At 40.9% G+C, this 24,330-nt stretch overlaps 1 protein-coding gene and 1 pseudogene across 2 annotated transcripts; both read right to left on the reverse strand.

The window, feature by feature from the left end:
* Positions 1–1,949: 1,949 nt before the first annotated feature.
* On the reverse strand, positions 1,950–24,209 carry LOC133040287 (endogenous retrovirus group V member 2 Env polyprotein-like). 2 transcript variants are annotated; one of them, XM_061120013.1, is made up of 4 exons: positions 24,102–24,209; positions 23,703–23,896; positions 18,502–18,580; positions 1,950–5,586 (listed from the first exon to the last, which is right to left on the reverse strand). In XM_061120013.1, the coding sequence occupies exon 4, from the start codon at positions 5,119–5,121 to the stop codon at positions 4,006–4,008; it is 1,116 nt and encodes a 371-aa protein (XP_060975996.1). In that variant the 5' UTR covers positions 5,122–5,586; positions 18,502–18,580; positions 23,703–23,896; positions 24,102–24,209; the 3' UTR covers positions 1,950–4,005. The 2 variants fall into 2 exon arrangements, with proteins under 2 accessions (XP_060975996.1, XP_060975997.1); XM_061120014.1 differs by lacking the exons at positions 23,703–23,896; positions 24,102–24,209 and adding an exon at positions 19,168–19,193.
* LOC133040288 (phosphatidylinositol N-acetylglucosaminyltransferase subunit P-like) overlaps positions 21,566–24,330 on the reverse strand; it is a 47,912-nt pseudogene continuing 45,147 nt past the window's right edge.

The raw sequence follows: 24,330 nt of genomic DNA on the forward strand, positions 1-24,330 counted from the left end.
TAGAGGCCACAAGCCACAACAATCAAGTCTATGTGCTGCAACTACTGAAGCCTGTACCCCTAGAGCCTGTACTCTGCAACAAGAGAAGTCACTGCAATGAAAATGTACGTGCTGCAACAAAGACCAACTGAAGCTACATATAAATAAATAAATAAAACTATTTTTTAAAAATGACTGTGATGTAATATTCATATGAACATTTAACACAACATTAATGTCAATGTTAAGGAGAGAATTATACTTAGAAACAAGAAGTTCAAAATTTTCCATTACATATAAACTAAACCAAGAAAAATTAAGAGGGCATAAAATTAAAAGATAATGATTCCTATGTTTGGCATTTAAATACTAAAAGATATTTATTTAAATTCTAAAAACACTCATCAGCCAAAACCTAAGGGAAAATGGAAACTATTAGATATCAATAATAATAACTGCCTTTTGTAAAAGTGGAGAATTGAGGGAAATTTACAAACTTAAAATATTAAAAAAACTGGAATAGGTGAAAATTGAGATAAATTGCAAGATAAGCAAAATGGACCCAGAAAGTGGACAACATTGAAACTTTTGGTTACATGGACTTACCTGGAAGAAAACGTACAAATAACACAGTGAACAGAAAGAGAGTACAATCATAGATAAATAAAAGGGACTATTATCGAACTTTCACAAGTAAATTTGAAAATTGAGACACAACTTTTATTTTAGTATACCTAGACTCTTCTAGGAAAAGTCTTTTATTCTTATTATCCTCTGCTTTGTTATTGAATAGCCTCCTGGAGCATATTGAAATACTTCCTTTTTATGCTCCAGGAGGCAATTCAATAACAAAGAAGAGGATAATAAGAATAAAAGACTTTCCCTCAAACTCCTAAATATATAGAGATGCCACAATTTTAAAGAAAAAAAGCAACAAATCAAATTCAAATTATTTAAACAGATACACCAAGACCAACTTGATTTATTCAAGAGTGCAAGGAAAGTCACTGTGAAAAAGAAGGGAGGGTCCTCAAAAAATTAACTATAGAATTACTATGTGGTCCAGCAATTCCACTTCTGGGTACATACACATAAGAACTAAAAACAGAGACAAAAGCTATTTATTTATGCAATCATATTTTTTTTTTCCTTTTATTTTATTTTATTTATTAGTTGGAGACTAATTACTTCACAACATTTCAGTGGGTTTTGTCATACATTGATATGAATCAGCCATAGATTTACACATATTCCCCATCCCGATCCCCCCTCCCACCTCCCTCTCCACCCGATTCCTCTGGGTCTTCCCAGTGCACCAGGCCCCAGCACTTGTCTCATGCATCCCACCTGGGCTGGTGATCTGTTTCACCATAGATAGTATACATGCTGTTCTTTTGAAATATCCCACCCTCACATTCTCCCACAGAGTTCAAAAGTCTGTCCTGTACTTCTGTGTCTCTTTTTCTGTTTTGCATATAGGGTTATCGTTACCATCTTTCTAAATTCCATATATATGTGTTAGTATGCTGTAATGTTCTTTATCTTTCTGGCTTACTTCACTCTGTATAAGGGGCTCCAGTTTCATCCATCTCATTAGGACTGATTCAAATGAATTCTTTTTAACGGCTGAGTAATATTCCATGGTGTATATGTACCACAGCTTCCTTATCCATTCGTCTGCTGATGGGCATCTAGGTTGCTTCCATGTCCTGGCTATTATAAACAGTGCTGCAATGAACATTGGGGTGCACGTGTCTCTTTCAGATCTGGTTTCCTCAGTGTGTATGCCCAGAAGTGGGATTGCTGGGTCATATGGCAGTTCTATTTCCAGTTTTTTAAGAAATCTCCACACTGTTTTCCATAGCGGCTGTACTAGTTTGCATTCCCACCAACAGTGTAAGAGGGTTCCCTTTTCTCCACACCCTCTCCAGCATTTATTGCTTGTAGACTTTTGGATAGCAGCCATCCTGACTGGCGTGTAATGGTACCTCATTGTGGTTTTGATTTATGCAATCATATTTAAAGCAGCATCATTCACAGTAGTCAAAAAATGGAACCAATCAAGTGTCCTTCAAAGGATGAGTGGATAAAAAATATGGTATATATATATATATATATACATTCACAAGAGATTACTCAGCTTTGTGCTCAGTTGCTCATTCATGTCTGACTCTTTGTGGCCCCAAGGACTGTAGTCCACTGAGCTCCTAGTCCACTGAGCTCCTATGTCCAAAGAGTTTTCCAGGCAAGAATACTGGAGTTGGGTGCCATTTCCTACTCCAGGATTCAGCCTTAAAAAGGAAGGAAAATATAACACTTGTTACCACATGGATAAACCTTGAAGATATCATGTTAAGTGAAATAAGCCAGTCACAAAAAGACCAATATAGTGTGAATCTACTTGTATGAGGTACCTAAATTAGTCAAATTCAGAGAGAAACAAAGTAGATAGGTATTGCCAAGGGAGAAGGGAAAGGGAGGGGAATAGAGAAATAGTGTTTAGTGAGTAGAGTTTCAGTTTTGAAAGATGGAAAAAATTTGTTGTACTTGAAGCTATCAAAATGACTATGAATGAGTAATAAGAAAAATCCACCAGGTAGGACCTTCAATAGGATTCCAATACTTTAATAACTTGGGGAATAAAGTGCTATTCTAGGTTAGCAGATATAGATAATTATGTGCCCCTTATTTAGATTCTGGCTTGAATAAATCAATTGAGGAAGAGCAGGAAATTTTCAATATATACTGAGTACTCCGTATTATGGAATATGAAATTTATTGGCTGGGGCAATCATATTGTGGTTATTTAAGAAAACACTCATATTTTAAGAGATAGATACTGAAGTTTCTAAGGGTGAAATGGCATGGTGTCTGTGATTTGCTTTAAAATATTTCAACAAAAAGAGTAAAGACAAATGAGGAATACAGTTCTTCTTGAATCTGGGTAATGGATATGAGTTTATACTTTTGTATGCTTGAAAGTGCTCCTAACATTCAATAAGCTGAGAAGTCATTAAGAAAAACCACTGAGCTCTCCTAATCAAAACACAGGTTGTTACTTAACCAAACTTGAGTTTGCCCACCCAAATAAGCAAAATCGATCTACTGACAGGGTTGTGGTGAAAGAAAGTACAGCATTTATTTGCAGGGTGCCAAGCAAGGAGAATGGGCAGTAAATGTTTAAAGGACCTGAACTCCCCAGTGACTTTCAGACAGGAGATTTTTATATTAAAGATAAGGGTAAGGATCTTAAGTGTGTGATTATCTCATGGAATATTCTGATTGATGGGGTTTTAATCAACAAAGTGATGTCTGGCATCTTGATCATCATTCTTCTGGTTCAAACTTGTTTGGCTGTGGTCACTGGGTTTCATCATGAGATCCTGGTTTCTGAAAAACAACTCAAAGATATGTTGCATTAGTTTATTATCTATATCCCTTGAAAAGGATCTAGGAATCCTGTGACTCTGTTTTATGACTAAACATTTATTTCTTGATTGCTTTTCCTTTGTTCCTGTATTTCCTCACTTCTGTAATTATTAACTGCTTGAGTCTGCTCTTAGGAACTCTGTGAAGACCTAAAAATCTCAATCTTTTTCTACAAACAAGAAGTGGGGACAATAGGAGATTGTATCCAGGAAGACCCTGCAGGGTCCTGCTCAATTTCAGGTCCCTCTGCACTTTGATACTCCTCATCCTGAGGGGAACAGGGGCGACGACCGCTCTGGCTACTTCCTGCTGAACAGGGGCGATGTTAATTCTTCAGAATTAGAGGAGCAAAAGTCTTGAATCTTCTTTTCAAAGAATTCTTGAGTCCCAAGTCTAGCATCATACTTTGAATTACGAAAACATGATTTCTCTCTTTGACCACTTTGTCATAGCATCTGAACAAACAATTGAAAATTAAGAAACACATTAGAGAGAAGATGATGATCAAATAGAGCCTTGTAACAGTACTCAAAAAAGTCCCCCTATTTCAGATGTGTTCTGAAATAAGTCCTGATGTGCATCCTTTTTATGTACATCCTATAACCAGGTAGCCTTTTGAAGTATTTTGTTTACTCGGGTTTCAACTTCTCCAGAGGTATTGATGTATGTGCAGCATGTATTATTAGCCATTACACACACTCCTCCTTGTTCTGCTAATAAGAAATCATGGACTATTTTATTGCCCGGGAACACTCGAGTCAATGAGTTCAAAGATATGTGTTGGGCTACAGTACTTTTATCTGTGTCTTCAGCAATTTGTCCAATTGTGGCAGATAGGTTATGAATTGTATCTCTATTGACATAAACTCTGGCAATTGGTGTGAGGTTGCCAAAAGAGCTTTGTCCTATATTGTTCTCATATACTGCCAATATCATTCTTTTATTATAGGTGTTTGGTTTAGTGAGGGAAGAGATGTTCTCCAGGCTATACAAGGATAAAGGCATCTTTACATATCCCAGTAGGCAGGACCCTTGTATTTCCCAGCTGTCTAAGCAGCGATATGCCCTCCCTTCACTTCTTGGGGTATTTCCTGTGCCACAGACAAAGTAATATCCTGTCGGGGCACATGTTATACCTCCCAGGGTAGTGAAATTGATACTTTCTTTTTGGGGAAGCACGGACAGTACATTCTCTAGCCAGGGATCACTACCAGTGCAAGCCTTCCAGATTCTCGTTACATTATATTTAACTTTTCTGACTCTCTGGCATGAATTAGTGTCACTTTTAGCTCTTTCACATTTGTCATTCATACATTTCAGGGGGTTTTGTTCATCACATTTTTTCAGGAGAAAGTCAAGAGACCGCGGTGGACCAGTTCTGACTTTTGGTCCCCTGAAAATTTTCTCAGACAAGGTGAAACAAGGGGTAGAGGCATTCTTAGGTAATCTGTTTAACCTAACTTTGAATGTGCGGCCTGGAGGAGGAAGATGATAGTAGGTCATGGGTTCTGGCACAGTACCAAAATCAATTACGGGGACTATAAGTGGGACAAAGTCTTTCTGGATGTCTTCAGATATCAAATGGCATACCCAACAATTACTTACTTTCTGACCTGTGGCTATACTCTGAGATAACATAATTAGAGAATTTTCCCTCCAGGAAACAGCAGACACCAGTGGGATGAGACAGTAAAGAAAAGCAAGAGCCATCATTATACCTGGGGCCAAGATCTTATGTGGGAAAATAGCAATAGCCCTAAACTTTGGTACTAACTGTATTATCACAAGGTTTAAATTAAAATAGAGCAAAAGTTAAATATCTCTTATTATCAATATCACAGCAAATGATAGGCTTGATTGTCTACAATATAATCACAGGTAAAATGATTAGATGAATCCAGAAGCAAACAAAAAACTATAAGCAAATAATAAAACAGAAAAATGCTCCAGCCAATTATAAATGTTATGATAAATGGTCACAAGTCATTTACAACTTATAAAAGATACTTTCTTTGATTTTAACTGAAGTCCCACTGTGGACTTGTAGGAAGGCAGACTGACTTTGTTCAGCTTTGTGGTTGTTTTTTCTGTAACTGCTGAGGACTGTAGATTTGTAGTTGAGTCAGAAGTGAACTTCATCCGTGTGTAACAGATCCACAACTGTTATACAGTTGACTCCTGTCAATTGAACAGAAGAGCTAGTTAGCAGTAGAACATGGTAAGGCCTCACCCTCTGAGGCTGGAGTTGGTTCTTTGGTGTATATTCTTCCTCATTATTAGGAGCACTCAAGTCTCCAGTTCTAAAACACTGGAAGAGGACATCTATGGGAAACATTATTTATTAGTACCAAATTTAGAAATAGTATTTCAAACTTACCCCAGTGTTTACACATATATTACAGTGTCTAATTCTTTTACCTTTCAATCACATGTCTGACCACTTAACTGCTCAGAATAGAGAAAGGATCTCTCACACAACATTTCTTAAGGACTCAATTGGAGTCTACTTCTAGGACACATTCTAATTCTAAGCAATGCAATGGGGGCAATTTAATCCATGTTAAGTCAGTTTCTTGACAGATTTTAGCCATTGTCTTTTTTAACGTGTGGTTCTGGTTGATCACAGGCTCTAAGATGCATGCAAACTCTTTTTTATTCCACATATTTTAGATTCCTCCTGAATCATATTAGCAATAAAGACACCTCCAGTATCACTCTGAATTTAGCTGGGTAGCCCAAATCTAGGAATTATCTCCTAGGTCAAGACCTTTACTACTTCTGAAGTGTTTTTCAATCCAGCAAGGAAATGTTTCTAAGCAGCCTATTAAGGTTACCCATCACTAGTAGGTAGTGAAATTCCCCTTTTACTTTGGGCATGACTGTAAAATCTACTCGCCAATCTTCACTCAGGCTCATCTCCTCCACTCCATACAGGGTGGGGGAGTTCCAGTCTTAGAATTATTTTTGGGACAAATGATACATTTTCATAATATTCTTTAAAGTGTCCTTTGCATATTTGATCTTTTAACATAATCCTGTATCTACTGTCCATGATGGGTGCTCAGGTATACTAATCCAATAACCTCTTCCATGAGATATACATGAATTAAAACACTCCTTGGTCATTTTCCACTTGCTCCTAGATACAAAAGACTAAATACTTATTCTCGTGACCTTTCAAGGTTCTCAGTACATCAAGTTAAATTGGATCAGGTTTATACTTAGAATCCGTGCTGTAACTAAAGGTGTTTTTGCTGACTGTCCTGGGCAATGCACAACTCCCACCTCCTTTGGCTTGAACACTGTGTCTAGCAGTTTCAAAACTTCCTGGGGGCATGTTGATTTCATTTTCTTCAGAAGTGAGCAATCTATCTTTCCAAATCGCCCCATATGCATTCACAACTGAGAAGGCACGTTTCGAGTCAGTATAGATGTTAACTATATTAACCTCACAGAGACAGAAAAGTCAACTGAGAACAATAATCTAACTTTCTGGGCCAAGTACATGATGGCAAAGCTTCCACTCCTAGGGTCTCCTGCAAGGTTATCACTGTGTATCTGCTCTTTCAGTTTCCATGGTCCATGAATTAATTCCGTTTGAGAAGTTCTCGATGTCTGGATCTCCCAAGGAATCATTAATCAGGCCCAAACAGCTGCTCAACAATCTGCAAACAATAATGCATGAACCTGAGTGCATGGGCCACCCAAAGGGGGGGGAGCAATGAGACCAGATTTGAAAAGGACATAGTCTTTGGGGTCACATTGGGATTATCAAATAAAATTGACTGATATCCTCCCAAGTGGTCTGAAGTGAGCCAATATCCACCCTTTAGTTCCAACAGCAGCAACACATAGTGGGATGTAAACACCATGGTTGGCTGTCCTGGAGTGAATTCTGCTTCTTGCCACAAATCCAGCACAGCAGCTATGATGCTCAGATATATTGACCAATCCTGGATTATACTGTCCAAAGCCTTTGTGAAATAGGATACTGGGCATTTTGTGCTCTCAGATTGTAGGTCAATACCTCCAGTCTCACTACCTGTCTTTTATGTTTAAAAGGATCAAATGACTTTTTCAAATGTGGCAAACCCAGAACAGGGGCAGTCAGTAGTTTTCCCTTCATTGATTGGAAGATTTTTCACATTCTCTGCTCCCCACTGAGGGCTTACTGTTAGACTTATTTTAGGGTCTCGTGTAACTGTTTAACTATTAGCTTAAGTTGGGGACTCATGTGCAGCAGAATCTTGCCATTCCAGGAACCGAGGCAACTGTCTTCGGTTTTGGACACTGTTACTCTGGGGACTGTCTCCAGGCAGTCCTAGAGCCATTGCTCTGGCCTTTGGTCAGTTTGATTCCTAGATATTTCACTGACAGTTGTGAAATTTGGGCCTTTTTCCGAGAGAGTTTAGAGCTTCATTTGGCCAGAGAGTTGAGATTGTTTATTGCTTTGATTTTCAGATCTTCCTTACAAATGCAAATAACTCTTGGGATTCAAGACTCAAAATAATATAGAAAAAGACCTCTGTTAAGCCTAACAATAATCTTCAGGTTAAGATAGCCAATTGAATAAGTACTGGGGACTACAGTTTGGATATCTTTCACTATCTGATTTATGGCTCTTATGTCCTGAATGAATCAGTGTTCTTCAGTGCCTGGTTTCGTAAAGTCAGGATGTGAGTATTATACGGTGAAGGCATGCATGCATGCTGAGTTGCTTTTAGTCATGTCCATCTCTTTGCGACCCTATGGACTGTAGCCTACCAGGCTCCTCTGTCCATGGGATTCTCCAGGCAAGTATACTCAAGTGGGTTGCTGTGCCCGACACCTGGGGATCTTCCCAACACAGGATTGAACCCATGTCTCTTACATCACCTGCATTGGCAAGCAGATTCTAACCACTGGTGACACATAGGAAGCCTGTAAGATGACTGAGGGAGGAAAATAAGCAGGTATTTTTAAAATCCAGTTTGTCAAAGTCTGCATCCCTGTTTTGCTTGCTCCTAGAAGGCGAGGGTGGGATGTTCTGAGAGAATAGCATTGAAACAAGTATACTATCAAGGGTGAAACAGATCACCAGCCCAGGTTGGATACATGAGACAAGTGCTCAGGGCTGGTGCACTGGGAAGACCCATAGGGCTGGGATGGAGAGGGAGGCGGGAGGGGGGATCGGGAAGGGGAACACATGTAAATCCATGGCTGATTCATGTCAATGTATGGCAAAAACCATTACAGTGTTGTAAAGTAATGAGCCTCCAACTAATAAAAATAAATGGGGAAAAAAATAAAAAATAAAATTAAAAATTTATCTTGCCAAATTTGGCCAGGATGCTTCAATGAAAAATACATAAATAAGTAAAGGGTATTGCCTTAAGCTCAGAGTTTGAGTGTCCAGTTTGTTTCAGCTTTACTGCTACGGCCTTCCTTGCTGTACCTGCCGTCTGATCAGTCTATGCTCTCAGGCTTCCCTGATGCAGGATGTCTTCAGGGATGCTAGTGGCTCCATCTCTTGACAGGATGGCTGCCTGCAAGGCACAGGCTTGTTCTGGTAATCCCTCTCTATTCAGTCTTCCAGGAGAGAAAGTCATTTTAGCATAATAAATCTCACCTCAACAATGAGACTGGGCTCTCTGGCATGTATATAAAAGCGTGTTTTAAGTTAATCGCCTCAATCTAGGGGCTGCAAAGCAGTTTTGGGAGAGGCATTCTGTAGACTCCTCTTGACACGGCTCTTTTTTTGGGTTAACTTATGTTCAAAACTGAGCTAGTGGCTCCAGTACCAATCAGAAAGTCAGTTGTCTGTTTCCCAAAAAAGGGTTCCCTGGCGCTCCTGGTGGGAGGTGGGATGGAGCCTGTTTCCCCAAGTGAATTCCCTGACTTTCCTCACTCTCTCTTGTCTCCAGCATGAAAAATGATTTCTCCTCTTCTTCTGGTTTCTGTTTTAAAGTTGGGACAGATTTTCTTACTGAAAGCTTCTTGGCTTTCAGTAAGCACTGCTGGGGATGCACTTTAACATGTCCCCTTTAGGGGTCTCTTTTCTGAGGGCTACCCTTCACTCTCTTGGGTCCCTGGAATCTTATCCTCTGCTCAGATTTCTTGTCTCCCCGTTTCTCTGGTCAGTGAGTATCGCTGCCAGAATGGGCATCTGCTGCTTCTTTTAAAGGGTCTCCTTTTGTTCTTGTATGCCCTCCTGACTGTGAGAAACCGAAAGCAGTTTCTATTACACCAAAAGAGAGATTAGAAGCAGAAAAAGACCTTCTACCTTTTGCACAATTTCTAGATATAGGGGGCACTCTGAGCCAGAGGGTCTGGTTAACTAACTTGAAATTCTCCAGATTATCTAGATTCACATCTGTATATTGGTGATATACCCTGTACATTCTCTCCCCAAACTCAGGTTTTTTTTTACTGTGGCTGTTTGCACACTCCTTGCACCTTATGAAAACTCTTGGTTTGATTCTCCCTTTTCAAGCCCTACCATGATGCACTCCTTGTAATGCTCAATTCCAGCTTTATCTCCTAGGTCATTCTCCTCCCAGTCTGGATCTGTGGTGGGAATTGCTTTTGCTGCTGGTGCTGGGAGGGGATTGCCAGAGACAGCAACATGCATTCCATCTGCCTCTTCTCTAGCATTTTCTATTACCATCCTCATCTCTTCCTCAGCCATTGGGGTAGTTAGGAAGCTCTGACCCAATTTGGACTGTGGGTGGCATTTTCTATCCTGGTACAGTCATCACAATAGGTTGGTATATTAATTTTCCAATTGAACAAGTCTGAATTTGAAAAGGGAGAGTATATCCACATGAATCCTGCTGGCTGACCTTTGGCACTTATTCCTCCAATGAGAATCTGCCTCAGTGTGAATGCCTTGCCTGAATATAAGTGGTTCTCTGACCAATATGGGTGCTCTGTTGGATATAAGAGGGAGACAATTCTTCCTTCCTCAGCTTCTACCTGAGCAGGTGAAGGTGAATTTGTTGCTATGGGATCTACGGCCCCTGCCCCTGCTTCCCCATTCTGCCCACCATACAAGTGAGATGGATATCTAGGAGCATTTATTTGTTGAATTAATTTCCTTCTCTTGATTCCTGAGAATCTGGTAAAACTTTTTAAATAGAACTTTTAGTATCTCCTTATTTGAGGAAATTTCTTTCTCTGTCATAATTTATGCATGTTACATTTTTCTCTGAATAGGTTCACTTGGTAAAATAATATCAAAGGCTGTACTTAAGAAGCATCATTCCATTTCCTCCCTTTTTAACAAAACAGTTCTGGTTGAAAGATGGTGTTATTTAGAGAGATACTGGGGGGCAATGTAGTCCAGGTCCTAGACAACTGAGGCCAAGTTGTGTTACAATAGAACACCATTTTTTTTTTCAGAGGTGCTTAAATATTTACCAATTCTGCAAAATATACTCTCAGAGTCTACAAAATGGAACAGATCTTTCATTATCTACTTTGAATTGTTCACAGAGTGCTGTCAAATGTTAAAGAAGGAAGTAAGTTCACAAACACAAGGCATCTCTCAGGGTTACAGATTCTTCAGTTCAATACAGAAAACCCTCAAAATCAATGCCCAGTCATGGACAGACTGGGCTAAAAGAAAGAATACCTTGGTGTCATCACACATGAGCTCTGCTATTTCACAGAGATGTCACAAGCAAGTGCCTTGTTTCCATCACCTCGATGCACCAAGGGCCATTGTAATCCAGTTGGTGGCAGAGGTTCAGGGTTGCCCCTGAGACAAAGGTGCTCAGGAATCTGCGGGACAGAATCTTAGAGCCACTTCTTGCTAGTGGCCAATGTGCCACAAAGACATCCAGCTGGGGTGGTGGTCCTTTCACGGTCATCAAAATAGTTGCATACTTGAACTCAGGTTTAGTTGCAGCAAAGTCAATCTATGGATTCCAGGTTGTGGTGAAGGAAAAGTACAGCGTTAATCTGCAGGTCATCAAGCAAGGAGTTCAGGTCCTTTGAGCATAAGTTGCCTATTCTCCTTGCTTGGTGCCCTGCCAATAAATGCTCTACTTTCCTTCATCATGACCGACTGTCAGTAGATTGACTGCTGTGCATCATGTGAATGAACCCAAGTTCAGTTCAGTAACAAAGCTACTCTATATGTCCTACAAGTGCTATTAAAGCAAATATCAAGGAAAACTGAAAGTAAGGACAAAGTTGTACATAGCAGTTCAGTTCAGTTGCTCATTTGTGTCTGACTCTTTGCAACCCCATGAACTGCAGCACTCCAGGCCTCCCTGTCCATCACCAACTCCTGGAGTCCACCCAAACCCACGTCCATCGAGTCGGTGATGCCATCCAGCCATCTCATCCTCTGTCGTCCCCTTCTCCTGCTACCCCCAATCCTTCCCAGCATTAGGGTCTTTTCCAATGAGTCAGCTCTTTGCATGAGGTGGCCAAAGTATTGGAGTTTCAGCTTCAGCATCAGTCCTTCCAATGAACACCCAGGACTGATCTCCTTTACATATAAATGCTTACAAAATTAAAGCACTGACTAATATAGCATAATCCAAGTCAAAATAAAGAAATGAAACAAAGAAAAATTTTCAGTTATTGCAATCCAGAAGTATAAATTATTTTGTGCTCCAAAAAACATGGCTAAGACAAAACCAAGAAAAGACAAAATGCTGAGTTAAAAGTAGAAATTTAAGAGAAAACTGTAAGAATAAAAGCAAAAGCCAAGTAAGAATTTTCCTTAAAGAGAAAAAATAACCATGTGCAAGATTAAGCATAAGAAGTGAGCCAGTGTGGGTATTTTAAAAGACACATCAGCAAATGTATGGTAATAAAGAAAAAAAATCTAGATGGAACACATGATATCCTAGCAAGATTTTAAATAATCAAATATTAATCCAAAAATAATCCATCTGGTGCCATCAGTTCAGTTCAGTCACTCAGTCATGTCTGACTCTTTGTGATCCCAAGGAGAGCAGAACATCAGGCTTCCCTGTCCATTACCAACTCTTGGAGCTTACTCTTGCTCATGTCCATAGAGTTGGAGATGCCATCCAACCACCTCACCCTTTGTTGCCCCCTTCTCCCCTCACCTGCAATCTTTCCCAGCATCAGGGTCTTTTCCAGTGAGTCAGTTCTTCCCATCAAGTGGCCAAAGTATTGGAGTTTCAGCTTCAACATCAGTCCTTCCAGTGAATATTCAAGACTGAGTTCCATTAGGATTGACTAGTTGGATCTCTTTGCAGTCCAAGGGATTCTCAAGAGTCTTCAACATCACAGTTCAAAAGCTTCAATTCTTTGGTGCTCAGCTTTCTTTATAGTCCAACTCTCACACCCATGCATGACTTCTGGAAAAACCAAAACTTTGACTAGATGGACCTTTGTTGGCAAAGTAATGGCTCTGCTTTTTAATACGCTGTCTAGGTTGGTCATAACTTTTCATCCAAGGAGCAAGCGTCTTTTAATTTCATGGCTACAGTCACCATCTGCAGTGATTTTGGAGCCCCCCAAAATAAAGTATGACACTGTTTCCATTATTTCCTCATTTATTTGCCATGAAGTGATGGGACCAAATGCCATGATTTTAGTTTTCTGAATGTTGAGTTTTAAGCCAACTTTTTCACTCTCCTCTTTCACTTTCAACAAGAGGCTCTTTAGTTCTTTTTCACTTTCTGCCATAATGGTGGTGTCATCTGCATATCTGAGGTTATTGATATTTCTCCTGGCAATCTTGATTCCAGCTTGTGTTTCATCCAGCCTGGCATTTTGCATAATGTACTCTGCATATAAGTTAAAGAAGCAGGGTGACAATATACAGCCTTGATGTATTCTTTCCTGATTTGGAACCAGTCTGTTGTTCCATGTCCAGTTCTAACTGTTGCTTCTTGACCTGCATACAGATTTCTCAGGAGGCAGGTCAGGTGGTCTGATATTCCTATCTCTTGAAGAATTTTTCACAGTTTGTTGCGATCCACACAGTTAAAGGCTTTTGTGTAGTCAATAAAGCAGAAGTAGATGTTTTTCTGGAACTCTCTTGCTTTTTTTGATGATCCATTGGATGTTGGCAACTTGATCTCTGCTTCCTCTGCCTTTTCTAAATAAAGCTTGAACACCGGGAAGTTCATGGTTCACATACTGTTGATGCTTGGCTTGGAGAATTTTGAGCATTACTTTGCTAGCATGTGAAATGTGTGCAATTGTGCGGTAGTTTGAACATTCTTTGGCATTGCCTTTCTTTGAGATTGGAATGAAAACCAACCTTTTCCAGTCCTGTGGCCACTGCTGAGTTTTCCAAATTTGCTGGCACATTGAGTGCAGCACTTTCACAGCATCATCTTTTAGGATTTGAAATAGCTCAACTGGAATTCCATCACCTCCACTTGGTTTGTTCATAGCGATGCTTCCTAAGGCCCACTTGACTTCACATTCCAGGATGTCTGGCTCTAGGTGAGTAATCACACCATTATGGTTATCTGGGTCATGAAGATCTTTTTTGTAGAGTTCTTCTGTATATTCTTGCCACCTCTTCTTAATATCTTCTGCTTCTGTTAGGTACATAACATTTCTGTCCTTTATTGTGCCCATCTTTGCATGAAATGTGAAGATGCACACACTTCATGTGTCCTGGTCCCATCACTTCACGAAAAATAAATGGGGAAATAATGGAAACAGTGACTGACTTTATTTTCTTGGGCTCCAAAATCCCTGCAGATGGTGATTGCAGCCATGAAATTAAAAGTCGTCTGCCCCTTGGAAGAAAAGCTATGACCAACCTTGATGGCATATTCAAAAGCAGAGACATTACTTTGTCAAAAACGTCCATCTAGTCAAAGCTATGGTTTTTCCAGTAGTCATGTATGGATGTGAGGGTTGAACCATAAAGATGGCTGAGCACCAAAGAATTCACGCTTTTGAACTGTGGTGTTGGAGAAGACTCTTGAGAGTCCCTTGGACTGCAAAGAGATCAAACCAGCCAATCCTAAAGGAAATCAGTCTTGAATATTCACTGGAAGGGCTGATGCTGAAGCTGAAGCTCCAGCTCCAGTATTTTGGCGATCTAATGCAAAGAACTGACTCCTTGAAAAAGAACGTGATGGTGGGAAAGATCGAAGGCGGGCGGAGAAGCGGACGACAAAGGATGAGATCATTGGATGGCATCACTGACTCAATGGATGTGAGTTTTAGCAAGCTCTGGGAGTTGGTGATGGACTGGGAAGACTGACATGCTGCAGTCCATGCGGTCAAAAAGAGTCAGACACAACTGAGTGACTGAACTGAACTGAATCCAAAAAATATAAACAAACACAGAATCCTCATTAGTGAGGATTAAAAAAAACCAAACAAACAGTAAAATGTCCAAGATTCTAAAAAGGTTCCACATCCAGAAACTTCCATTCAGCAATATAGAACAGACGATATTCATTAAACATTTCTGAACTACACAAAAGCTAAAATAGGAAAGTACTTCACTGAGGAGTGAATAACAAACTCTAAACCACCACTAAAATATCATTCATATTTCTTATATTAAAAGTGTAAGGAAATTGATAAATCAAGATTTTAAAATAGAGGGAATTGCAAAACAATGAGTACTAAACATGAAAGGTTTCCCAAGACCAAAAGTTGTGGCTGCTGCTGCTAAGTCACTTCAGTCGTGTCCAACTCTGTGCGACCCCATAGACGGCAGCCCACCAGGCTCCCCCATCCCTAGGATTCTCCAGGCAAGAACACTGGAGTGGATTGCCATTTCCTTCTCCAATGCATGAAAGTGAAAAGTGAAAGTGAAGCTGCTCAGTCGTGTCCGACTCAGCAACCCCATGGACTGTGCAGCCTACCAGGCTCCTCCGTCCATGGGATTTTCCAGGCAAGAATACTGGAGTGCGGTGCCATTGCCTTCTCCAGAAGTTTTGGCTATAACTGAAAAAAATAAGATCACTATTACCTATCTTCTGTGGGAATAATTATGATTTTTCAGGAACTTGGAACACCTATTAAAATAAAAAATAATACACATACTCTCCCGTTAATGACCTACACAAGAATTAAAACCACCTGGACTTGACAATACACAAGCAAAGCATTAAGTACTGAGGTTTTCATGACAAAAACTCAGAAAACAAATATCCTTTAATAAGAGAAGCATTGAGCCAAGGAAGCTCAATGCCCACCGAGAGATCAGAATGCACTGGTTAGGGCTGTCTTGGATACATTAGAGGAAAAAACAAGCTGCAAATAATGTAGATAGTACAAGCCCGTTTTTGTAAATACACACAAAGCCATAGTACTGAGAATGGACTGTAAACAGATAAAAACATGCTTCATGATTATTAGTCAGGGGAATGCTAACAAAACTGGTTCCAGTGTTCGAAAAAGTTGATGATGTCAGGGGCTAAATACCTACCTCTCCACCTGGAAAGGGACAACAGAGCTGGTAGATCCTTTGGGTAATTAAAATGCGAAATGTGTAGAGTAATGCCTAACTCTGGGTGCTCCAGAGTACTCTGTGGGAATATGAATTATTCTTTCTGTCATGAAAAGGGAATCCACAAAGTTGCCAGCAATTTCAGAAAAACAAACAGACAAAAAAAAGCACCCTAAGAATAGGCTTCCTGTTTTGAAAAGTTAACTCAGTACAGAGAAAATGAAGTAGACAATAAACATATAAAATGATGGCAGTCATAAGCTAAGAAAATGCAAATCCAAACAAGCTGTTTTCCATCCCCAATTAAGGGGAATTGGATTAAGGTGGGGCAGCCTTGCATAAAGGCCAGGTGAGTCCCAGAAATGGAGAAAATGAAACACATCCAAACTCAGTTTATGATTTGCTCCATTTATTGCACACAATCACACAAGCACTCTAAGTTAGACACACCAGTAAAAAAGAAGAGCAATCTGGAAGGTATCCAACTGGCACCCCACTTTCTGGGCTGTTAAGAGTAGTGTGAGCAAGAAGTCACAGAGCCTCCAACTGGACTCAGTCCCCAGACAAGAGCCTGCGAGCTACTCAGCTTAGCAGTCTCATTTTTCAGGAGCCTCCAATACAGAATACCCGTGAAGCCTCAGGGAATTCTTATGTATATCAGTGCTCCTGTTCCAGTGATGGCATCCCTGGACCTCACCAAACAAATTCCATATCCATATTAACACCTGTATTATGTCACACTTAAATACTTATAGCCTAACAGGATATTAAATACAGTCATCATGCAAACTCACATTGGCCGCTGTGACTCCATTTCAAACTACCTAACATAGCCTAAAGTCATACAAGGTGAGTAGGAATCACATGATTAAAAGTCACATCAAATTTTAGCACCCCTCACCTCCCCATCCCCTGCAAAGCCTGGGATACAAACTGTTATATGTCATTCACCCTTCCTAACTGATTGCTGTCTCCAAATTTCACCCTCCTGTTGCATACTGTCAGAGCAAGTTCTTTAGGACATAAACCAGCACTCATCACCACACTGAATAAAAGCCTGTGTCAGCTACAAATTGGCACTTGGCATCTACCTCTACAAGGATTAAATCATATGTTGCTACAGCTTCTGACTTTCAACAGCCCCTGAAAGTTCACTGTGGAGAGCTGAGGCACTCTGGGCTCTGGGAAAAGCTGGCAGAACAGGTCTTCAGATAGATACTTTCAGGAGCTGATTTTGTGAGCCCAAGTCTTGCATCTCCTGGTTATTAGAAAAGCACCAAAGTCCTTCATGGTGATGTCTGCTCTTTCTGCCTAGGAGAAGTTGTTGTTTGTTGCTTCTAGTCAACAAACTAAAATTTGTATCCTAACTACAAACTAAGTTGTGTCCGATTCTTTGTGACCCCATGGACTGTAGTGCGAGAGGTTTTTCTGCACATGGATTTCCCAGGCGAGAATCCAGGATGGGTTGCTAGCTCCTTATCCAGGGATCTTCCCCACCCAGGGATTGAACCTGAGTCCACAAGTCTTCTGCATTGGCAGACAGATTCGTTACCACTGAGCCACCATGGAAACCCAATGAGCAGAAGCCTTTGGCAAAAGTTATGTGCTGGATTGCATGAGTTTCTCTTTCACCATAATCACATATATACTCATTTCCCCCCTTACTTCTTTGGATCAGTTTCTCTGAGCTATCTGAAATGCCATCTCCAAGGCTGCAGTCCTCATTTTGCTCCAAATAAAACTGAGCTTGGAACATCTCACGTTGTACAGTTTTTAAAAGTCAGCACTCTGGAGTCTTTCTGTATACTAAGACCCTCTGATGATCCTCCAAGCCTGATCTGAAATTTGCCAAGTTTGCCCCACATTGGATGTTTAAACTTTGCTTTCCACCTTAATTTAGGGATTCTGAACCCAGAGTGGATAGATTCTCAGTGGTGCCTAGGATAGGGCAAGAAAGAGACCATATCTATTTTCATTCATATCTGAATGGAATTTAGCTTGATAAAACTATCAAAACAGTAATTGAGATATAGAATATGTGAGCCTCTTAACCTATTATTAAATAAGATTGAGTGGTAGATCTAAACTATTTTTGAATTTTAACTTAGAATATAAAGTTGTATTTCATGATACCTGCAAAACTATAACATGAAATGAAAAAAGCTATGATTTCCAGTGATGGCAAAGTCATGATTCTGTTAATAATATCAGACCATCAAAGCTCCAGGTTAAGGATTCCCACCCTACACTCATTCCTTATCAGTCCAAAAGGTCTGTTCCCCTGATTCACTAAAATATGTGTGCTCCCACACCCCCTCCACTTCTCCATTTACTAAGACACTCAACTACCAAGTTTTAGCTGCTGCTAAAAAAAAAATCATAAATGATCCCAAAATGGCATCTCTTATGCTAAAGTCTAGGCACCAATCCTAGACTTTGCACTTAACTTACTTGCAGTTTCCACCTTCCCCAGAAATGTAACCTTAGCCAGCAGGATCAGAATTTTCTGATTGGCACCGAAGAGGTTATCTGTTTTGTGGCCCCTCTCTATAGCCTGCCCCCAGATCAAGAAGCTGTTATTCTTTTCCCTCAAAAGATGTCCTGGCCAAAAAATAATCTTTTCTTTCCCTAAGGGCTAGAAAGGATACTTCCCTGTTTGACCTTCAAATTGATTGAGTTTTGTTTTAACCTCTGCTCACCGATGGAGGTCCTTGTTCTGGAAGGAGGATGAGTTCTCTGCAGAGCAGGACGGTCTCCTGTGCAGCTGTGACTCGGGGCCTAGAATTCAAGCAAAGCGGTTGATACAGAATTCAAAGTTTAAGGTTTAGTATGCGAATAAGTACATCCATTTTGTACTCAGAAAATAAAAAAAAGTACTTTTCTACATATGCATTTGCTTAAATTTACATGTTTTTCCTTTTGTTTTTAGAAAAAGAGCTCAATTTTCTAACAATGAAGGAAATGTAGGAAGAGTTACTACTTCCAACTCTATCCCCAGTCAGAAAAAATCTGAAGATATAGGTTGGAGCTAAAGTTCAGGTATCATGTCTAGGGAATGGAGGAGAAAGAATCACAGTCTGGGTTCCCTAAGTTTGGAAACTCTCGCTTATACCATTGCCTCCAAAGACACTGTCAATTTCACCTCCCAACCATGTTTCTAAAGCAAATACTTTAGCCCTTGCTCATTTCCTCCTGGTCTTTATTTTCTTCTCTCATGGCACTACTATTTTCATATTCCCAATTTCTTAATAAGAGACACCTAGGAAGGTGCCTTTCTCATGATCTGGTGAGAGACAGAGCAGGTATAAATCTAGGGGAGCCCAGGACAGCATCTGCCCCATGCCCCATACTTCTGTCAGCCTTACCTGGAGAGGGGCTCCAGCCCTAGGACTCAACCTGGAGCAGAGTGAGGAAGGAGGCTAGATCCAGGCTGCTCTTATGTTGTCTCCTCCCTCCCCTTGCAGAGTTTGCAAATCTCTAGGCTCAATGCCTTTTAAATCCCACCCCTTCCCTACCTCTCCTGACATCTCATGCAACTCTAAAGCCACTGCTAACTTCCAATCTTGACTTTCTATCCATAACCACCGAGCTCCACCTTCAGGTTCAATTCTTGGGCACTTCTGTTTCTCCCCCACGCCACAATTGTCAGGATTCCAGGCTTTCAAGGAAATAAATATGGAAAAAAAAAAAGAAAAGAAAAGAAACTGTCCATCCTTTAGTTGTGTCTGATGCTTTATGACCTCATGGACTACACAGCCCACCAGGCTCCTCTGTCCATGGAATTCTGGCAAGAATACTGGAGTGGATAGCCATTCCCTTGTCCGAGGGAATCTTCCTGACCCAGGGATTGAACCTGGGTTTCCTGCATTGCAGCTGGATTCTTTACTGTCTGAGCCACCAGGGAAGACCCCTTAAGGCAATAAAGGCAACACTAATTACCAAGTTATTCAGCTACAACCCCAAGAGTCAACCTTGACTTCTCTCTTTTCTTCTATCCCCACATTTAATCATCCCCAAGTCCTTGGAATTGTCATCTTCTTTCTCTCTCCGTGGTTCTGTAGTTACGTGTGACTCTGCGCGGCCTTTCTGGGGCAGAGTCCTACTATGTCTTCTGTTTTAACTCGTCTCTTAGGTCCCCAGAAAACAATATTTGATGCACATTTTCAGAACTGTTGTACAGATCCTAAAATCCCCACATAATGGAAGAAGTCATTGACTTTAAAAAAATGTATGTGAAAGTTGTGAGTTAAGTTTTATTGGGAGAAATACGAGGACTGTAGCCTGGGAGACAGCACCTCAGATAGCTCTGATAAACTACTCCACAGAGGTAGTGGGGAAGGTCAGCACAGATGTGATTTTGGTAAAGGGGGAGTTTATGCAATCAAGTGCATCATTTTTGTAGAAGTTTTCTGCTAGTCTCGTGAAAGCTTCTAGATATGAGGAGATGCAAGAATTGGGCCCATAAGGCCATCTTCTGAAAATATCTGTCTAAATACCTGTTGATTTTTTCCAGAGCACAGAGTGCCTCATTCAGCTCTCCCCCAAGAACTCCTTTCATAGAGTGTTGAAAGTCAGCAGCTGCAACAGCACATGATTTAACCCTTGTAGAGGTAGATGGCAAGTGTCAATTTGTAGCTGCCAAAATTAACTACTTGAAGACCATGAACACATAGCCCCCCAGACCTAGTGGAGCCAGAGGATTGATAAAGTGATACTGTCCTGTTACCTTACCACCAACAAATCAGAGAATTATAAACAACCTGATTACATTCCTTGTGACTGCCCACCCCCTCCTCCTTCCACAGCCTTTAGAAACGCTACCTACTCCAAAAAGAGTGCTGTCCTGAAACCCATCAGGGAGTTCAAGTATTTTGAGCACTAGCTGATTGGACTCTTGCTTGATGCCCTGCACTTTTCTTCATCACAACCAGGTGTCAATAAATTGGCTTTGCTGCATGCAGTCGAGCAGACCCAAGTTTGGTTCAGTAACAGCTCCCAGCAGTTGTCACAGGGCCCAGCAGTAAGGACAGGCAAGCATCATGGCTTGGAGACTGAAAAAACATGGCCAATATTCAGTTCACAAATCACTTGGTTTATTACACGCAATTAGCCTGCAAGCACATTAGTCAAATTTGGGAATATAGAAAAGAGGGAGGGGAACCTCTCGAAGAGAAGTCTGAGCACAAGACATGTCAGCAGGACCAGTGGTCTGCTGTCTGCAGTGGGTCTCCAGACAAGTGTGAGAGGGAAGTGGCCCTCTGCTCTGACAGGGCCGCTGGCAGTGTCCCTCTGCAGCAGCTCTCAGCAGGTGGAGTCAGGTCCTCAGTGAAGCATCTCATTTTAAGGAATAACATTTACACCTGGGGAGGGGACCTTGGCTCATAAGTTGCTTCTTCTGTTCCAGTGACTTGTGTCACCCATCAGACTTCCCTCAGTTTATCCCTCAGTCCTCCAGCTGACTTTTCAAGACAAAAAAATGTGGAATTTCACCCTGGCTACTGAGGCTTAAAACCCTTCACTTAGGTTAAAGTCCTACAAGTTTCACACAAGATGAACAGGAATCATAACACAAAAGAAATTATATCATGACATCATTTATAACTAATATTTGAGAACATTTATATTATTAATGGTACTTACTCTAATAAGTTCAATTTACATTTTGTTTCACATCTCAATACATCTCAAAAAGAGAGTCAAATTAATTATGGTCAAATGCATAATGCCAAAATTTATAAATGTTTAATGTTCGTATATCTGCATTCAGTTTTCATTGTAAAGTTCCTTGACTATAAAAAAGAACATTTAGTTCACTCCTTTGATAGGAATTAGCTCTTAATGCTGAGATGGCTTTTTCTTGGTATTTCTTCTATGATTATATGAATGGTATTGAATGGCATGGTACTCATCATGTTAATTTTTAAAAATGCCCACAGCCAACTATTATAATTAGAATAATAGACAGGTAGACAGGTAATGCAACTGCCCAATATTTTTGAGGCCGGTAGATTAAGCCTATGAAGTTTAACCAGCATTCAGTGATAAAAAGCCTTCACAAGTTATAGTATGGTACCAACTAGAAGCTTAAAGAACAGGTAAAAGTTTAAAGAACAGGTAGAAGGTTAAAAAACTGGTAAAAGGTTAAAAAAAGGTAAAAGAACAGAGCACGAATGGATTGCTCTTTCTAGCAACAGCCATAGTGAATTTTCTACTTTCTCCTTGGTTTTGTACATTCTCAATTTTGAGTCTGTGTAAGAGCATGAGGGAGGAAAACTAAGGGAAAGACTGTAGCGCCAAGGCCCCCCACTTCTACTCTATGTCCGCCACCCTATGCTATGGGCCCCTGCCCCTATGCTATGGCCCCCCGCCCCTATGCTATGGGCCCCTGCCCCTATGCTATGGCCCCTGCCCCTATGCTATGGGCCCCTACCCCTATGCTATGGGCCCCTGCCCCTATGCTATGGCCCCTGCCCCTATGCTATGGGCCCCTGCCCCTATGCTATGGGCCCTGCCCCTATGCTATGGGCCCCTGCCCCTATGCTATGGCCCCCCACCCCTATGCTATGGGCCCCTGCCCCTATGCTATGGCCCCTGCCCCTATGCTATGGGCCCCTGCCCCTATGCTATGGGCCCCTGCCCCTATGCTATGGGCCCCTGCCCCTATGCTATGGACCCCCCACCCCTATGCTATGGGCCCCTGCCCCTATGCTATGGCCCCTGCCCCTATGCTATGGGCCCCTGCCCCTATGCTATGGGCCCCCCACCCCTACACTATGGGCCCCTGCCCCTATGCTATGGGCCCCCCACCCCTATGCTATGGGCCCCCACCCTATGCTATGGGCCTCTGCCCCTATGCTATGGCCCCCCACCCCTATGCTATGGGCCCCTGCCCCTATGCTATGGCCCCCAAAGAGTTTAAGAGGCTCAGTTTCCAGGATTCAGGTTCCATACATTCCAACTCTTCTGAGTCCCAGCACCCTGGACTTTTGCTACTAAGGCACTCATCCATCCTGATTCAGACTGTTGGGCTGAGATCACCTCTGTACCAGCTATGTGACCTAAAACAGTAAGTTAGCAAACCTCTCTGTGATTCCATTTATAAAATAAATTAAGCAGGCAAAATAGTCCCTACCTCATGTTGTTGGCAGAACTTAAAGAAAATTCAGGAAAAATATCTTTCATGATGCTTAGAATTCAGTAATATATGCATATTGCAACAAGTTTGTTATATATGTGAAAGTAAAAAGAATCAAGGACACCTTCAACATTTGATGCATGTTCTTTGGATTTTTTTTCTAGGACTTATGTTGCTTACATAAGTTACATAATGAACCTCTTATAACAGTGAACTTTTCTTCTTTAGGGATTTTCCTGAGACTTCAGTGAAATACAAAAAAACAATTGGGGAGCTATAAGATATAATTCAAGCTTTCCAACAGTGAAGATGAAATCTCATCTAGATAGTTATTTAAGCTCTTTTTACCTCCATTTCCTATAAAATGAGAAATTCTTTGGTACCTACCTCATAGATTGTTGATTAAATGAAGTAAAATATGAAAAAATGCTAGAATAGTGAGATGTAAGCCTCATATAATTGTTTGCTATTATATTGCTATTATCATTTGTTTAAACTTGGCTGTATTTTTTCTCAAATAGTTCTCACATACTTTCTTTCTTTCTTTTTTGGTTAATATTATTCCTGGGTAATAATTATTTTCACCACCATTGTAAATTATATTCCACTCCCCCCACCCCCAGTCTATGACTGATAAATTGGAAAGCAGTAGCTGACAGCCTGTGGCTAGTAGCTCACAGTCTAGCATCTCCTGGGAAAGATAGATCTTGTAAACAGATTAATTTTATCACAACAGGTTAATTGAAAAAGTAAAGGCAAGCTTACTGTGAATGGGTTCTGTGAATGGCAGAGAAGGCTGTCAGCCACACTTGCAGGGGTTGTCTGGGCAAGTTTCTTGGAAGCAGTCACAGGGGGCTGGGTCCTCAAGGTCAAAACGTTTTGCACCTGTTGTTGGTACTGTGCTCCCATCACTGCTTAACTCCTGTTCAGTGGATGGGCCAAGGTGGTGGGTTCTACCGCTGATGCCAGAAGTCAAAGTGAAGGCAAAAGAAGAAAACAGATTAGAGAGTCTGTTGCATTCATCTCTACCTGCCCTGGAACTAGATGCCCTGGCCCTTTGCTTTTTCACTCCTGCTCCTCCTAAATTCCACAGAGAATTTGCAGCTAACACAGGACTTTCCTTTGGGGTGTAGCACTGTTTTAGCCCAGAGGATATATCCTAACCTAGTAATCTTTCTCTAGACGAAAGTAGTTTCTCTGGAGAAAGGATGCCTAATTCCATCCTGTATTAAAAATTCTAGTTCTCATTTCAGAGTGAGGACGTTCTCCTGCACTTGAGATCCAGCTATTTCTTTTGAAGGAGGTTTCCTTCTAATGATGTGAATCAGGTAATGGAAAACCTGCGCCATCTTCTGGCCATGTGTGTGAGTAGGTGTCTTGAAAAGTTCTTTTA

Source organism: Dama dama, chromosome 20, assembly GCF_033118175.1.
Source record: "Dama dama isolate Ldn47 chromosome 20, ASM3311817v1, whole genome shotgun sequence".
Taxonomy (NCBI): Eukaryota; Metazoa; Chordata; class Mammalia; order Artiodactyla; family Cervidae; genus Dama; species Dama dama.